General features: G+C 43.0%; 2 protein-coding genes across 2 annotated transcripts; both read left to right on the forward strand.

The window, feature by feature from the left end:
* The first annotated feature begins 147 nt into the window (after nucleotides 1-147).
* LOC108928909 (ileal sodium/bile acid cotransporter-like) lies at nucleotides 148-6,271 on the forward strand. Its single transcript, XM_018743109.2, has 6 exons — nucleotides 148-560; nucleotides 3,224-3,342; nucleotides 4,114-4,202; nucleotides 4,428-4,603; nucleotides 4,711-4,868; nucleotides 6,129-6,271. Exons 1-6 carry the CDS (start codon nucleotides 148-150, stop codon nucleotides 6,269-6,271), a joined length of 1,098 nt encoding a protein of 365 aa, XP_018598625.1.
* Nucleotides 6,272-8,600: 2,329 nt separating this feature from the next.
* Nucleotides 8,601-14,716, forward strand: LOC108928910 (ileal sodium/bile acid cotransporter-like). Its single transcript, XM_018743110.2, has 5 exons — nucleotides 8,601-9,013; nucleotides 11,246-11,364; nucleotides 14,012-14,100; nucleotides 14,225-14,400; nucleotides 14,486-14,716. Exons 1-5 carry the CDS (start codon nucleotides 8,601-8,603, stop codon nucleotides 14,691-14,693), a joined length of 1,005 nt encoding a protein of 334 aa, XP_018598626.2. The 3' UTR covers nucleotides 14,694-14,716.
* Nucleotides 14,717-16,146: the final 1,430 nt, after the last annotated feature.

A 16,146-nucleotide genomic window follows, 5' to 3' on the forward strand; every position in this document is an offset into this window, starting at 1 on the left:
GCAAGAGGGACAGGAGAAGCTGAGTGAACAGAACGATTGTGCGGAAGACAAACACGTTTGCCAGAGGGATTTGAGACATTTTCCCTCCGCCTGCTTCTCTACCTGTTGAAACTGCAGGTCCAAGTAGCACATCTTCATCACTCGAACATGTCAGCACTCATGATAAACTCCAGCAACTGCACGACACCCGCTGATGGCGTCTGCCCACCAAATAGCACTCTGTGTCCAGGATCCTCCTGCCAGGAGCAAGGAAAATCTTTCAACCAGATCTTGAACCAGGTCTTGAGCATAATCCTGCCAATCTTACTGAACTTGGTCATACTCTCGATGGGCTGCACCACAGATATCCGGAAGCTGTGGGGACACATCAGGCGGCCCTGGGCAATTATAGTGGGCTTCCTCTGTCAGTTTGGCATCATGCCCTTCACAGCCTTCATCCTGTCGAAGGCCTTCAACGTGCTGCCAGTGCAGGCTCTGGTCATCATCATTATGGGCTGCTGTCCCGGCGGTTCCTTCTCCAACATTGTGGCCTACTGGCTGGATGGTGACATGGACCTCAGGTGAGAGGTTTCTTCAAGGCTCTCAAACTGAGCCCCCGAGAGTCATTCCCCTGTTCTAAAGAGCAGCTGTTTATTTCATTCATTGATTTACTTCAAATCACTAAAATTAGTACTGTTCTTATTAGGAGTGTGGCATAGAGCTGCAATTATTACTCTGAATTTTGTCATGAAAAGGAGTTATAACAGAACCTATACAAATGTAGACGTTTTGTGGATTCGTAGCCCTGTTTTAGGTATCAGAGCTGGTCTTCCTGGAATGAGGCCTAAATTCTAATGTTCGCATATCATTGCAGGGTCAGCAGGGCACAGTGTGTTAGTGCCTAAGCTCTAAGCCCAGAGCTGGGTTCAAATCTGTCTGTGTGGCGTTTGCGTTTTCATCTGGGCACTCTGATTTGCTCTCACGACCTCAATATGTACAAGTGATTGTGTGTGAGTGCCATATAATGGATTGCTGCCCATCCTGGATATTCCCTGACTATGTGTCCTAGGACTATCCTGAACTGGATGAGCAATTACTGAAAATTAATGGAATATAACAATTGCTATGAGTGGTAGTGTACGTTTTCCCATTATTCTTCAGTGTAAACTACAAATTGTAATGTAAACCTCTATATACACACACACATTTTCAGAACCGCTTGTCCCATACGGGGTCACGGAGCCTACCCGGTAACACAGGGCGTAAGGCTGGAGGGGGAGGGGACACACCCAGGACGGGACGCCAGTCCATCACAACGCACCCCAAGTGGGAGTCAAACCCCAGACCCACTGAAGAGTAGGACCGTGGTCCAACCCACTGCGTCACCACACCCCTTAACTTCTATATAATCACACTTAATTAAATCACAATAATTTAACACTGCAGGAAATACATCATTACAACTCAGGTATAGTGCTGCTTCAAATTATGAACCCTAAAGGGATGATCACTATTCTTGTAGAAGATATTAAACCTATAAAATTAATAAATGCTGATGATTTGGGTGACATAGCATGTAGTACTGCTGTCTCACATCACCTGGGTGGTGCAAGAGGATGTGGGTTTCATCCCTGCTCAGTCTGGGTGGAGTTTGCCTGTTGTCCCTAAGTCTGTGTGGGTATGCTCTGGTTTCCTTCCACAGTCCAAAGACATGCTGTTCAGGTTTACCCATAGTGACACAATGTGTGTGTGTGTGTTCCACTGAGGTATGGATGAGTGACACACTGTAAATAGTATATCTAACAGTGTAAGTCACCATGGTGAATAAGGTGTGTGGGCTGATACCACTACATAGAATTCATTGGAAGTCACTTTGGGGAAAAGTGTCTAATAAATATAAAAGAAATGATTTACACACCTGATCCTACTTGGTTTAGCCAGGGCAACTTGGGCTTCACTTGTTTTTACACCTGCACTACTTGCGTGTTTCGACTACACATGATTTCCTCTAAAGCAATGTAGGAATTGGTCAGTACACACGTATTATGTCACATGAGAAGTACAGCATTTCATAAAATAACCATTTTGTGGTCAAACTAAGGGGCACAAGGGGTTTGTATATTTCAATCAGCACTGTATATTCATTATCGGAAGCTGATTAATCAACAGAAAGGGAAGCTAAATCAGCAACTTAGCAATACTATGTATATTTAACTAATCTTTTAATCCACAGCATTCTGCTGAACTCAATTGGCAATACCCCTGGGAAATGAAAGGAGTAAGGCCATGCTGCCAACATACATTGCCACAGGATTCTGATGGATCAGGATCCAGCAGTTACTGCTGCATTGAGACCAGTCTGCAGTAGCAGGGCTTCTGGGGTGGAAAAAATTCATCCTGAAATGCTGAGTCCTGGAAGTTATTGAAGGGTCTACGCTCTATGCCTCAATAGTATTGTGTAGAGGCCTTATACCACATCTACAGGCTGGCAAACAAAAGTGGATGTTGCCATATTTGAAAAGGTGGATTGGAGAATGTGCCATAGCTATCGAGGGACCATGCTTATCAACCTTTCTGGGAAAGCCTGTGCCAGGAAGTTGGAAAGAAGGCGACAAGTAATTGGAGAGAACTGATTCAGATAGAATAATGTGGATTTCTTTCTGGCCAAGGGGTAGTGGACCAGTTCTCAGCTCTTACCAGGATACCAAGGAGATACCTTCACTTCTGTTTGCAGATGATGTAGTCTAGAAATTGATGTTCAGGATGCTGCTCTACAGTGATTTTTAGTTGACGGCAGTCAGGGTGAAGGTCAACACCTCCAAACATGAGGTGATTGTTCTCACTAGAGATAAAATGGGTTGTTCTTTCCAGCTGAAGGAAGAAGCATTCTGCATCCTGATCCTCACCTATTGTCACAAGTTTTGGGTACAAGAGACAGAAAAGAGATTCTTCAGTATTATGGTGGGTCTCCCATTCCATGATGGGGTACAGAGGTCACTGGAGGAAGGACTGCAGACTTCTGCTAAGGAAAGAGAAAAGTTTTCATCTGTCTAGACCCAGTGCTACCTCAGCATTCACCAGAATAAGCATCTTCAAAATCGATGGATGGATGGAATTATGCACACTTGAAAGCAACTTCATAACCTGTTTTGTATGACCATAATCTCAAAACGAAATGTTTTATTTTTAAAATGTTAGCTTATCCAAAGTTTCTCAAGTGCTAGTGTGCCTTTCTGTGTAACAGTATCAGCATGACAGCCTGCTCCACCAGTTTGGCTATGGGCATGATGCCCCTGTGTCTCCTCATCTACACCTCTGGATGGACCTCCGGTACCAGCATCCAGATCCCATACAAGCGCTTAGGTTTGTACACTTTTGACACAATAACCACACCATGTCTTATCATTGAACCTGTGTGACAAGAATCTCTGTGAAAACCACATGGATAACTGCTTGCTGTACTGACATGAAAGTGTTATTAGTCATTGGTGGGTTGAATCAGTGCTGTATTTTTGCTCTTGTAAAGTTCTTGCAAACTCTTATGCTTCATGAAGCTGTAGACACATTCACATTATTTCATTTAGCTGATGCTTTTCTCAAACGCGACTTACAATGTTAAGCTACCTTCAATTTTTTTCTGTTTGTACAGCTGGGTGATTTTATTGGAGCAACTTAAGGTAATCTTTAGTGTAATTTTGCTCAAGGGTACTGCAGCAGCTCTAACCACTACCCTACCAGTTGCCCCATGTTGGTCTAACTCCAGCTGTTCTGAGTCCAGGGTAACACATTTCTGATGGCCATACACACTTACCCCTTACTATACAATGAAAAATCGCTACAATGTTTTATGAAAATTTATATATTGTCTTTCAACACTCTATGCAGTGTTATTCTATGCAGTGGAAGTGAAAGAAAAAAATATTAAACAATTGTTTGGAAATCATATCATAAAATTTTTTGTCCATTAGAAATAATGATAATATAACACCTTAATAATCAGAAACAGACAGTTCCTCAGATCATGATAAGAAAGGTCATACTCATGAACCCAAGTAATGCACCTCTTCTGTGATATCTTTAAAGATGTTTTCTGTTGAAACTTCCTCTGACGTGCTAACTTCCTTTTCTTCTCAGCTATCATGCTGCCCTTGCTCCTGATTCCAGTTGGTGCTGGCATCTTCATCAAATATCGATGGCCCATGTTAGCTAAGAAGGTCATCAAGGTGAGATCTGTAGAATATCCACTTTCTTATGCTTGGCTGCTGGGACCTTCTGCACTGTAGCCATTGCTGCAGTCTTGGCAGTGAGAAATCTGAAATGCCTGCACACGAAAACATAATTAAAATTAGCTGAGAGGTTTCTGTAACATGAACAAAAAAAAAAAACCTCAGATTTCAAAGTACTCAGTTCCATGAGGAGGAAATTTTTGGCTTTCTATGGATCTGCAGGTGGGGTCCATGGTGGGCTTACCCCTCATCATCATTGCCACAGTGATGAGCTGCATAGTGTACAAGAATTCGTGGAGTATGTCTACATCCATGTGGATCATTGGCATCATCTTGCCACTACTGGGCTACAGCCTTGGCTTTCTGATGGCGAGGATACTAAGACAGCCCTGGAAGAGGTAACCACCTGTGCGAAAGGCAAACTGGCAGTGTGACTCGGTACCAGTAAGGCGTGCGTATTTGCATCGGCACAGCTGTACAGATGAGTGATATGTTGTCACCCTAGGTGTCGCACCATAGCCCTGGAAACAGGTGTCCAGAACGCCAGTTTATGTGGCACCATCACCCAGCTGTCTTTCTCTCGGGAGGAGCGGATGCTCGTGTTTGCTTTCCCAATCATCTACAGCTTATCCCAGATTTTCTTTTCCCTGGTGGCAGTGGGAGGTATGGCTACACCATTAATATCACAGCATGTGCCTTTTCATGGGGAAAATATTAGTTTCCCCTCAATTAAACATTCGTTAATCAATGAATGCTTATATCTTCTGATCAGAAACGTAAAACCGCCTAAGGTGCAACGACATGTGTAGACTGGATTTTATCACTGAGGATAAATGAAAAGATTCATTTTGAGATGAAAGTGAGATCTGTGCTGATGGCAATTGACAAAGCGGTCCTGTATGTGTCATGATGGCATCTAAACTGTATTAGTTTATGTCATGGTGAGTGGCTGGTATAAAATGGGTAAATGAAGGCTTCACCACAGAAGGTCTTTAGTGTAGGGCTTTTATTAACAATGAACCCAAAAATAAATTTTAAAAAGCTAAAAAAAAAAAGTTGAAATATTTGATGTAAGGGGAAAAAAATTACAAACACACAAAAGCAAATAAAGACATTGATTGACTTTTCTCGCAGATGGACGGGTAAATACCGTTCACTGTTATAATGCACTCTGCTCTCCAGGGTTGTGCCACTTCTTGCTTTTGTCAGATGTGAATTGATGATGAGATGCTTACGTGTATTTACCAGAGACTTTTCTCCAAAGCAATTCACAACATTAAATCACCTACAGCTGGAGAAAATCTATTAGACCAGTTTTGGGTACATACATTGCTCAAGGCTACTATAGCTAGAGTATGACACAGTACCCATTTACCCATGCTCTGAACCTGCAGCTTTTGGGGACAAAGGCAGTAACTCTAACCACTATGCTACCAGCTGTCTATAGCCAAACTCCTGTAGGACCGTGTTGACATATATGGAAATAGCTGTGTATGCTGTGCATGTGTATATGTAGAACATAAGCACTTATCCCAGACAGTGTACACACCCTTGGTTAGGGTAATCACTACCCTATGGTGAAATGTAAATGTAAATGTGTGTATGGAACATGTTCGCTGAGAGTTATCTGAAACTTCTATGCGTGCCGCAGTCAGCGACAGGGCCTCCCAACATACAATCCATGTAGGGTTCTTATTGACCCTTTTAACTTCAGCTTTTTCAACTGATTGTAAATAACTGTCACTTGTAATGATCTGCTTCGAAATTTAGTTGTCACGCAGAGCTTATGATCCATTGGCCAGATTTTCTAATTGTACGTAAAGTTAATCTGCCTTTACGGAATTGTCTTCCAAAGAGGAAACAAAGAGGTCGAGGTGCAGCAAACGCAGAGACGGCTGCTGAACGCACGTGTCCCTCCTGCAGGTTACCAGGTATACAAGCGCTGCTGTCAGCGCAGTGCCATCAAGACGTCAACCCCAGAGGACGAAGAGATGCACGCTGTGGACAACGGAGGCTTCCGGGTCGACGAGAACGGCAGCGTCGATGACAAGGTCACCCGGATGTGAACGTTCGAATAAAAGCAGCGATGGACCGGCAATTTGGCCTGAGCACCACAGCAAATCCACCCTCGCACCCACCGAACTTTTCCGTCTGGAGGACTGACCCAGTGCTTCGAGCTTCCTGTGATTACTTCACATTATTCAGTATCTTATCACACCCAACACGTGCTTTACTCTCCTTGTGTACTTGACTTTGAGTGTGTGTTGACAGCATCCCAAAAACAAATGAAGCAGTTCCAAAGGCAAAGGGTGATCCTACTCTTAAGTCCTTCATATTAACAAATTATTGGCTCTTTCCATTTCATCCATCCTGTGCTTTTGTTTCCAACTTCAAATTAAATGCCTAATTCATTCTTTCGTTCATTCAGCCAAGCAGCATTATTGCATGCAACAAGGACGTTCAAATAACTTCAGAAAAATTGTGTAAATGTCTCAAGCTTATATAGCATAGCAGAAGTGTGATCTTCACGTGTACAGATACCACCATCCAAGAATATTGCAGTGTTGTCATTACAAGCCATTAGTCAAATACCGGGCGTTCACAGGACAAAAGGGAACACCATGTTCAAGTAAATTGACATCATTTCCTCAGTTCAGTACATACTGATATCCCAGAGCAGACAAAGAACATGACATCTGTTAAAATTTCAACTGGGTCTTCAGCAACTTCAACTGGCACATAATATAGGTATATATCATATTATTCCACATTTCCCCCAAACACCCCCTTGAAGAGGAAACAGAAAACCTCATCGGAATAGTTTTTTGAGGACTCTGGATCAAACGGGCAACTAAATCTTTCGCCCCAGGCACGTGACATCCAGCAGTTTGTACTTCAATTAGGAAGAGTTCCATAAGTTCAGCATCAAGGTTTATTCCAAGGTCTTTCCTTCTCAGATTGGGCAGTGCTTACCGGGAGCATGGAAGTTGCAGCAACAGACAGGCAATTCATACATATCCGTTTGCAACAAGAAAACATAGATACAATGAGTAAGACTACGAAAAAGGTCGCATAACCATACTGCAAAACACTGCGCCCAGTGGAACCCAGAGCATTGTGTAAGCACCCAAACAGGCCTTCCCTTGTAGAACCTACAGAATCAAAAGACCTGGAGCTGTTGACTGACACTTAACTGATTTCCTGTAAGTGTGAAGCTTCATTTTCTGTGATTTTGGTGAAAGTCAAAAATATTCACATTTGTATAAATATTTAATTATCGGGGATTCATTTAAAAAAAAAAAAATCAATGGATTGGTATCTTATTTCCTTGATTTTATTTAGCTCTGGGTGGCATGGTGGGGCAGTAGCGCAGTGGGTTGGACCGGGTCCTGCTCTCCGGTGGGTCTGGGGTTTGAGTCCTGCTTGGGGTGCCTTGCGGCAGAGTGGTGTCTTGTCTTGGGTGTGTCCCCTCCCCCTCCAGCCTTATGCCCTGTGTTGCCAGGTTAGGCTCTGGCTCTCTGTGACCCCTGAATGGGACAAGTGGTTCAGAAAGTGTGTGTGTGTGTGTGTATGTATATTTCACTCTTCAGTTACATACCGAGTGTTGTTGACCTGCTAGGGACCGGTGGTTAGCATTGGCATGATGACTCCTGGCTTGTACTGCAAAGCTAGTTGATTAAAGATTCCACTCCTATGGTAGTACCTTTGATCGAGGTCCTTACTCTAAATTGCTGGAAAGATAGGCCAGCTCTATAAATGATTAAATCATTGCTTTGAAAGCATGAGTTTGTAGCGTGTGGTGATAATGGGAGGCTGAGTTAACCATCCCAGTTGCTGAACAACAGAATATGGTAAATGAGTGTGTGGGGAAGCATCATGTGCAGCTTTACAGTTGTGCTTCAAAAATCTCACAGTGTTTTTGGAACCTGACAGGATCCTTTGACAGGAGTCCCCATGTGGATTCCTCAAAGTTTAACTGAGGCGCGTCAAGAAAATGAATTGCTCCACCGTTGAACGTCAGTCACCTCAAACTGCTTTGGTAGGTATAGGATGATTTTTTCGTAGCATCTTTTAAGAGGGCGTTTCATTTGTTGGGTATTAAACTGATATAATAAATCAACTTGTACACACTGAGCTCATCAATGCTAACATGGTTAATATTTACATAAAATAATGTTGTACCCTCTCACTTGTGGGCAGGCCTGCATCTAAAAAGCCCAAAGGTGAAGTTGGGAAAATATTTAAAGTTGGGGATGTTGGAGACTGGCAAGGCGAAGAGGAGCAGTTGAGCGGGAAACAAATACATCTGCCAAGAGGGTTTGAGACTTGTTCTCTCTGCCTGCTTCCTTTCCCTTTTACCTGCAGGTCCAACTAGCACGTCTTCATCACCTAAACATGTCAGCGTCTAACCTGTTCCCCGGCAACTGCACGACACCCGTTGATGGTGTCTGTCCACCAAATACCACGCTCTGCACAGGAACCTCCTGCCAGGAACAAGCAAACTACACCAACCAGATCCTAAAGCAAGTCTTGAAAATAGTCCTGCCAATCTTACTGACTTTGGTCATTCTCTCCATGGGCTGCACCACAGATATCCAGAAGCTGTGGGAACAGATCAAGCATCCCTGGGCGATTATACTGGGCTTACTCTGCCAGTTCGGCATCATGCCCTTCACAGCCTTTGCCCTGTCGAAGGCCTTCAACGTGCTGCCATTGCAGGCTATCACCATCATCATTATGGGTTGCTGTCCAGGTGGTGCTTTCTCCAACATATTGTCCTACTGGATGGATGGTGACATGACTCTCAGGTGAGAGAAAGTTCCTTTAAGTTCTGAAAGAGTCTGAAATTGAACAGCGGTCCATTCAAATGCCCTAATTAACTATTTTTACCAAAATCACTAAATAGTGTCATTCTTAGGTATGATGCACGTAATTGCAGAAAACAGATTCACTACCTAGAAATCAGTTTTGTAATTTAACCTGCATACAAACAGACTTCACTGTACTGAGGGCTCTGTTCTATGCATCACAGCTGCCCTTGCTTGTATGAAACCTAAATTCTGATTTACCGGTCCATGGAGAGCTTACCTATTCTCCTGAAAACTACGTGATTTCAAACTTTGCAAATCATTAACACCTTTTTCCTTCTTTTGTGGATATGAAATACAAACCGATCACCCATGTAATCATCGCTACTACAACTACAGCAAAAATACAGTAAAACAACCAATTTAACATGCTCCGACTTACTGCGAATTCCGATGTAACACGATGGGTCATTGGACCCTTTTTTGCTCTGTCCGGAATGCGAGAAACTACACTGAAAAGTTCAAAGGTTGGCAAAGTTTACAAACTTAGCAAACTGTCTTATAGCGCGAGTGGGTTAAAAATGCTGAAATGTCTCTTAGTCTTATAACCGTCTGGTCTCGGCACCCGCCGTCAATTCATTGTCGGCAAATCACACTTACCAAACTTTGATGTTAGTTTCAAAAGACTGTTCTAAACAAATATCAAACACAAAAGTTTTTTTGAAACATCCAAAGAACACAAGTTTCATGTAATCTAATCAAAGCCAAGGCGTTTCGTCCTAATATTGTGCTCAAAGCAAAAGTGTTTGTTATCAAAGCATTCAGTACCAATGTGGATTTCTATTGATCCGCCTTGATCGATAGGTGTCGGCATCGAAGTACCCAGACGTGGCCACCGTGTCCTGTGACTGTCAACAGTCATCAGATGGGTTCATTACCAGCAGCCATTTGCAGTTTAGCTGTGATTCTAGATTTTGCTCAGAGCCAGCGACATGCTATGTTCAAGCAAGGAACACTCAATCGCTTTTTTAAACATAAACCGTAAATGATGATTGCTGATACGGCACGTGGTTAATAGTGTTTACACATACAGGACGTGTACAGGTGGGCCCCGATTTGCGATGGTTCGACTTGTGATTTTTTCGACTTTACGATGGTGAACTGGCGATAGCCATTCAGTAGAAACCGTACTTCGAATTTCGATTTTTTCCCAGGCAAGCGATATGTGGTGCGATACTCTTTCATGATGCTGGGCAGCGACAGCGATCTACATCTCCCAGTCTATAATTTGCGTGAATGCAGTCATGGTTTTAAGTACAAAATGTTTTTTGTTATTTAATTTCTTTGTTATTTAAGTAAAAAGATTGAATAAAAACTTGTCTGTGTTTTAATTTCTACTGTAACACATGCACATTGTCTGAAGCTGCTTGCCCCAAATGGGGTCACGGCAAGCCGGAGCCTAACCCCATAACACAGGGGGAGAGGGCAAACCCAGGACAGGACACCAGTCCATCACAAAGCACCCCAAGGAGGGCTTGAACCCCAGACCTATTGGAGAGTAGGCCCAGGCCAAACCTGCTGCACCACCACAGCCCCTTCTTCTGTAACACCAACCATTTATTTGCAGAATTCTTTAATGCAAAGGTAATATACTTTCCAGAAAGTAAACGTACAAAAAAGCCGGTCAAAATACGGAAAAAATGGGGATGATTTAGGATTTCTGGTCAACATTTGGTCAGTTTGAACATTGATTTTCTTGAACCCCGATTTAGAGCGATGCCACTTTTTTCGCAATCACATTTTCTGGACCCTAAGTATCGCGTTATAACGGGGTTTCACTGTATGATGAAAACTTGACCGTTGTCCTTACAAAGAACGTCTTTGCGACTCATATCACAAATATGAAACTGTTTAATGAGCAAAAATAGAAACAAAATCACTAATGTAACCATGTTTTGGATGTTTAATTGCTGCCTGAAACCACAACCACGCTTGAAATCAACATCATTTCATATTAACAGAAGGTCCAGAAAGCATTAGAGATTATTAATTAATAATTTTAATAGATGAACTACATTAGTGTCTGATAGCTGTTTAAAAGCAATCGTATGATTACTGTGCTTGACACACAAATGTCACGTTTCATTGTGGGTGGTTTGGGCTTTTACAGGACATGCATTTACCTGGTAGTCTGGGCTAATGTGGCATAGATGTGTCTCTCTGTCGCATCAGTATCAGCATGACAACCTGCTCCACCATGCTGGCCATGGGAATGATGCCCCTGTGTCTGCTCATCTACACCTCTGCATGGACCTCCAGTAGCAGCATCCAGATCCCCTACAAACTCATAGGTTTGTTCACTGCTGATACAACAACCCAACACACTGTATTTACATTAACCCTTCGGAAAAAAAGCCTGTCTTCTTAGTTAATTCAATTCAATTTATTTTTATAGAGCGCTCTTCTCACGCAGTGCCACAGAGCACTTTAACACAGGCATAAGGCAAGCAAAACAAATACATCAGATAAGTATGAGTCAGTGTTGCATTTACACATTTAGGTGCGGCACAGTAGTACAACGAGTAGCGCTGCTGTCTCCCAGAGCTTGGGTGGTGCAAGAGGATGTGGGTTTGGTCCCTGCTCACTCTGTGTGGGCTTTGCATGTTCTACCCGTGGCTGCATGGGTTTCCTCTCACAGTCCGAAGACATGCTGTTCAGGTTCACCCGTAGCGTGTGGCTGACAGGGAGAGAGTGTGTGTGTGTGTTCCACTGATGTATGCATGAGTGACCCATTGTAAGTAGTGTATCTAGCAGTGTAAGTCACCGCGGTGAATCAGGTGTGTGGGCTGATGATACTACATAAAGTTCATTGGGAGTTGTTTTGGATGAAAGCATCTGCTAAATAAATGTAAATTCTCATGTAACACATGGAGAGACTCCTGAGGAACTTGTAGTGATGATTTTGTTGACACATCAGCCTAACTACAGCAGAGTTTGGGGTGAGGAGTTTCTGCTGACACCACATCTGTTCTCATGTCAACTGAAAGAACATAAAGAGCTAAAAGACACATAAAAAGGCTAAAGCCATGTAACAAAATAGAAATAATGACAACACAGACTACCTAAATCCCATTTTTAAGTACAGGGAACTTTTCTGTCAACATCCCTATGCTCATGCAGCCTTGGTGCTACTTGGAATACCTGGTAGCGTAGTGGTTCGAGCTACTGATCCGAGCATGATCATGAACAATTGTACCTTACATAAGCTTAATAGATCATGGGGGAAGAGAGTCCGGAAGAGATGAGTTTTAAGACCCTTTTTAAATGTGGGCAGAGATTCAGCAGTTCTGAGTGAGAGGGGTTGGTCGTTGCACCAGCCTGGGTGTTATTTGGGATGCCTGGTAGTGTAGTGGCTCAAGTTACTGGCTTTGAATTCAAAGGTCGTAAGGGGGTTTGCTCCCCACTTCCGGCTGCAGCACCCTTGAACAAAGTAGTTAACTGAAATTGCGCTAGTAAAAAAAAAAAAAATAATAATAATAATAATAATAATAATAATACACACACACACACACACACTTTCAGAACCGCTGGTCCCATACGGGGTCACAGGGAACCGGAGCCTACCCGGCAACACAGGGCATAAGGCCGGAGGGGGAGGGGACACACCCAGGACGGGACGCCAGTCCATCACAAGGCACCCCAAGTGGGACTTGAACCCCAGACCCACCGGAGAGCAGGACTGTGGTCCAACCCACTGCGCCACCGCACCCCCCATAATAATAATAATAATAATAATAATAATAATAATAGATAATAGTGTAAAAAACACTGTAATTTTAGCATTTTGAGCACAACTGCCAAATACACAGTTTTTATTCATTAAATGTTATTTATATTATAAATGTATGAAATGATTGATCATAAACATTGCATGAGCCAGTATTTAGTGGCACCAAGTCAGGAAAAGATTGTATTGTATTAAAGATTGCCACCAAAACTGTTTGGGAGCCACCTCAAATGAGATCCTGTACCTCAGATGAGGTTTTTCCAGCTGTAATACAATGGAGTGACTTTCTTACATACTGAATACAAATGTTTAGTTAAATTCCAACAGGAATAGCCCTACTCCTCAGCCCAATTACATTTACTTATTTAGCAAATGCTTCTCTCCAAAGCGACACACATCTTAGACAATAATACATTTACATTTATATTTATTTACATTTAGCAAACGCATTTCTCCAAAGCGACATACATCTCAGCGAAAATACAATTTGTGCTTTACATTTCTAGAAAGAGACAACAATACAACATTGCACTGCATCAACAGGAGAGATCTAAATGTAGACATGACTGAGTACAGTCAATTGGTCTCATGCCACCATATAAACTAGTATACATTACATGTGTTGCTGCATATACAGGTTTCAGACTCTTCTTGAATGTTGAGACATTCAGCATTTCTTAGTGAGAGAGGGTGGTCATTGGACCAGATCCAAAAGCCTTTCTGATTTTGATTTGGGACTACTTGTGTGAGGGACCACCAAGCATGCAGAGGTGGAGGAGCATAACACTCTAGTTGGCTAACAGCGAACAATCAGGTCTTATAGGTATTGCACAATATACTCACTGATGGTCTTGTAGGCCTTAAGAGTTTTGAACTTGATGCAGGAAGCTATAGGAAGCCAATGGAGAGAGATGAGTGGTGATCTCATCTCTCAACTCAACTTAGGTCAACTCAAGTCTGTCTTTCTCTCAACATCTCAAAGCCATAACTCTGTCTGGCTGATACATCCTGTGTAACAGCTGCAGGATGTATCAGCCAGACTGAGTAATGGCTTCGAGATGTTGAGAGAAAGACAGACTTGAGTTAATCGTTACTCCCAGGCTCTTAGCTGATGAAGCAGGTGAAATGAGCAAGTTGCCCACTTCTTCCACCAACTTTAAAGATGCCTTCAGCTGACGTTCTCTTTGACATTGATTACCTTTTCCACTCAGGTATCATGCTGGCCTCGATCCTGGCTCCTGTCAGTGTTGGCATCTTTATCAAGCACCGATGGCCCACTCTAGCCAAAAAGGTCATCAGGGTGAGTGAAAACGGAAGCCCCAGCACAAGAAAATAGCATCAAAATCAGTTGTGAGGTTTTGAACTCTAGGACATTTTAAGAGGTCCCATGAGGCAGAAATGTCTGGGTCTGTATGGGTCCTCAGGTAGGATCCATCGCTGGCATCCTCATCATCATCATAATCACAGTTGTGGGCAGCATCCTGTATGACAAATCATGGATCGTCCCTCCATCCCTTTGGATCATTGGCGTCACACTCCCACTGCTGGGCTACGGCCTTGGTTTTCTGCTGGCAAGGATAGCGAGGCAGCCCTGGAACAGGTAACCACCTCTGCAGCCGTATGGCAAAATGACACAGTATTTTAAAGGTCTGCGTGTGTATATGTGTTTGTGTGTTCCACCCCAGGTGTCGCACGATCGCTCTGGAGACAGGTGTCCAGAACAGTCCTCTGTGCAGCACCATTATATACCTGTCCTTCACAAAAGAACAACTGCAGTTTATGTTTGCGTTCCCAGTCATCTACTCTATCTCCCAGCCTTTAACGTTCCTGGCAGCAGCGGGAGGTGAGCTGGCATCTTGCGTACCACAGTATGTCCATGTTCACAATACATAAAGTACAGTGGCCTTCACTTTTTACAATTTGTAATGTGTCAAATATTTGTTAGGTAACTCGCAGCATCTGAGCTGCTTGTTATGACATAGGATAAATTCCAGTTTAGAATGTGCAGAGTTTGCATTTTCTCACCATGTGAACAACTCAAACACATGAGTAAAAGAAGGCAATGGTCAGGCCCCCCCAAAAAAACCGACATAAGTGCCCACTATCAGTCAAATTGAGCTTAACTGTGCTTACCCTAATTGGGCCCTTACACCCCTCCAGCTAAACGATTTACATAAAAGCATCTCTCAATTTATAAAAGTAACTGATTTCTAAAAACGGTGCAGATACTGAAATTTTGGTCACCGAAAACCTTTTCTCATTATTTTAAATTGGGAACAAACACACACACACACACACACACATCTTCAGAACCGCTTGTCCCATACGGGGTCACGGGGAACCAGAGCCTAACCCAGCAACTCAGGGCGTAAGGCCGAAGGGACATACCCAGGACGGGACGCCAGTCCGTCGCAAGGCACCCCAAGCGGGACTCGAACCCCAGACCCACCGGAGAGCAGGACTGCGGCCCAACCCACTGCGCCACCGCACTCCCTGGGAACAAACAATGATGCATTATATATTCACACACATATATATAACATACACGATGATGCATTATAGATATTCACACACTTACTGCTCCAAGGTAATCCCCACTTTTCTTTTTTATTGATCTGCTTTCTGCAAGATGAGCAATAAACCAAGCAGAGATCCACTGAGCATGTTGCATTCATTGTGAACAACTTTCTAAAACTTTGCACTGTTGCCAAAATGGACATACTAAAATTTCTCTGGTAATCACTCTGCTGTCTCCAGACAATCCTGTTGAATTTCATGTACCTCCCATAATGTCCCACACCTCACATTCCCAACACACCAACAGATGCAGAAATCTTCATGTTGACATTCCAACTGCAGTGCATTACTATACTTCTGCTTCACTCACAATGTGCAAATTTCTTCAGACACACTTTGGATAGACTTAGTAATACAGATTTTTTTTGTTCCATTAATCAAAAACTGGGTAGAAAAGACAGGCAGGGGACAGCTGGTAGCTTATTGGTTAGAGCTGCTGGCTTTGGATGCAAAGGTGGCAAGTTTGATCCCCACCTCTGGCTGTAGTACCTGTGAGCCAGGTACTTGCCCTAAAAATTGCTCTAGTAACATTACCCAGCTATATGAATGGGTACAAAATTGTACATAGTCTCACACTGTAAGTTGCTGGGCAGTAAAGAGTTAGCTAAATAAATACACAGAAGTGCCATATACTCAAATTTTGGATAATGAGCTCATAAATCGAGGGATGTCTCTAGTTACATATGCATGTACCTGTTGATTATACAGGTAAAACTCCCTGCTCTGCAAGAGTCTCGACTGTAGAAGACGAGGGAAAAAAAGCCAAATG

The sequence above is a fragment of the Scleropages formosus genome, chromosome 14 (assembly GCF_900964775.1).
Source record: "Scleropages formosus chromosome 14, fSclFor1.1, whole genome shotgun sequence".
Classification (NCBI taxonomy): Eukaryota; Metazoa; Chordata; class Actinopteri; order Osteoglossiformes; family Osteoglossidae; genus Scleropages; species Scleropages formosus.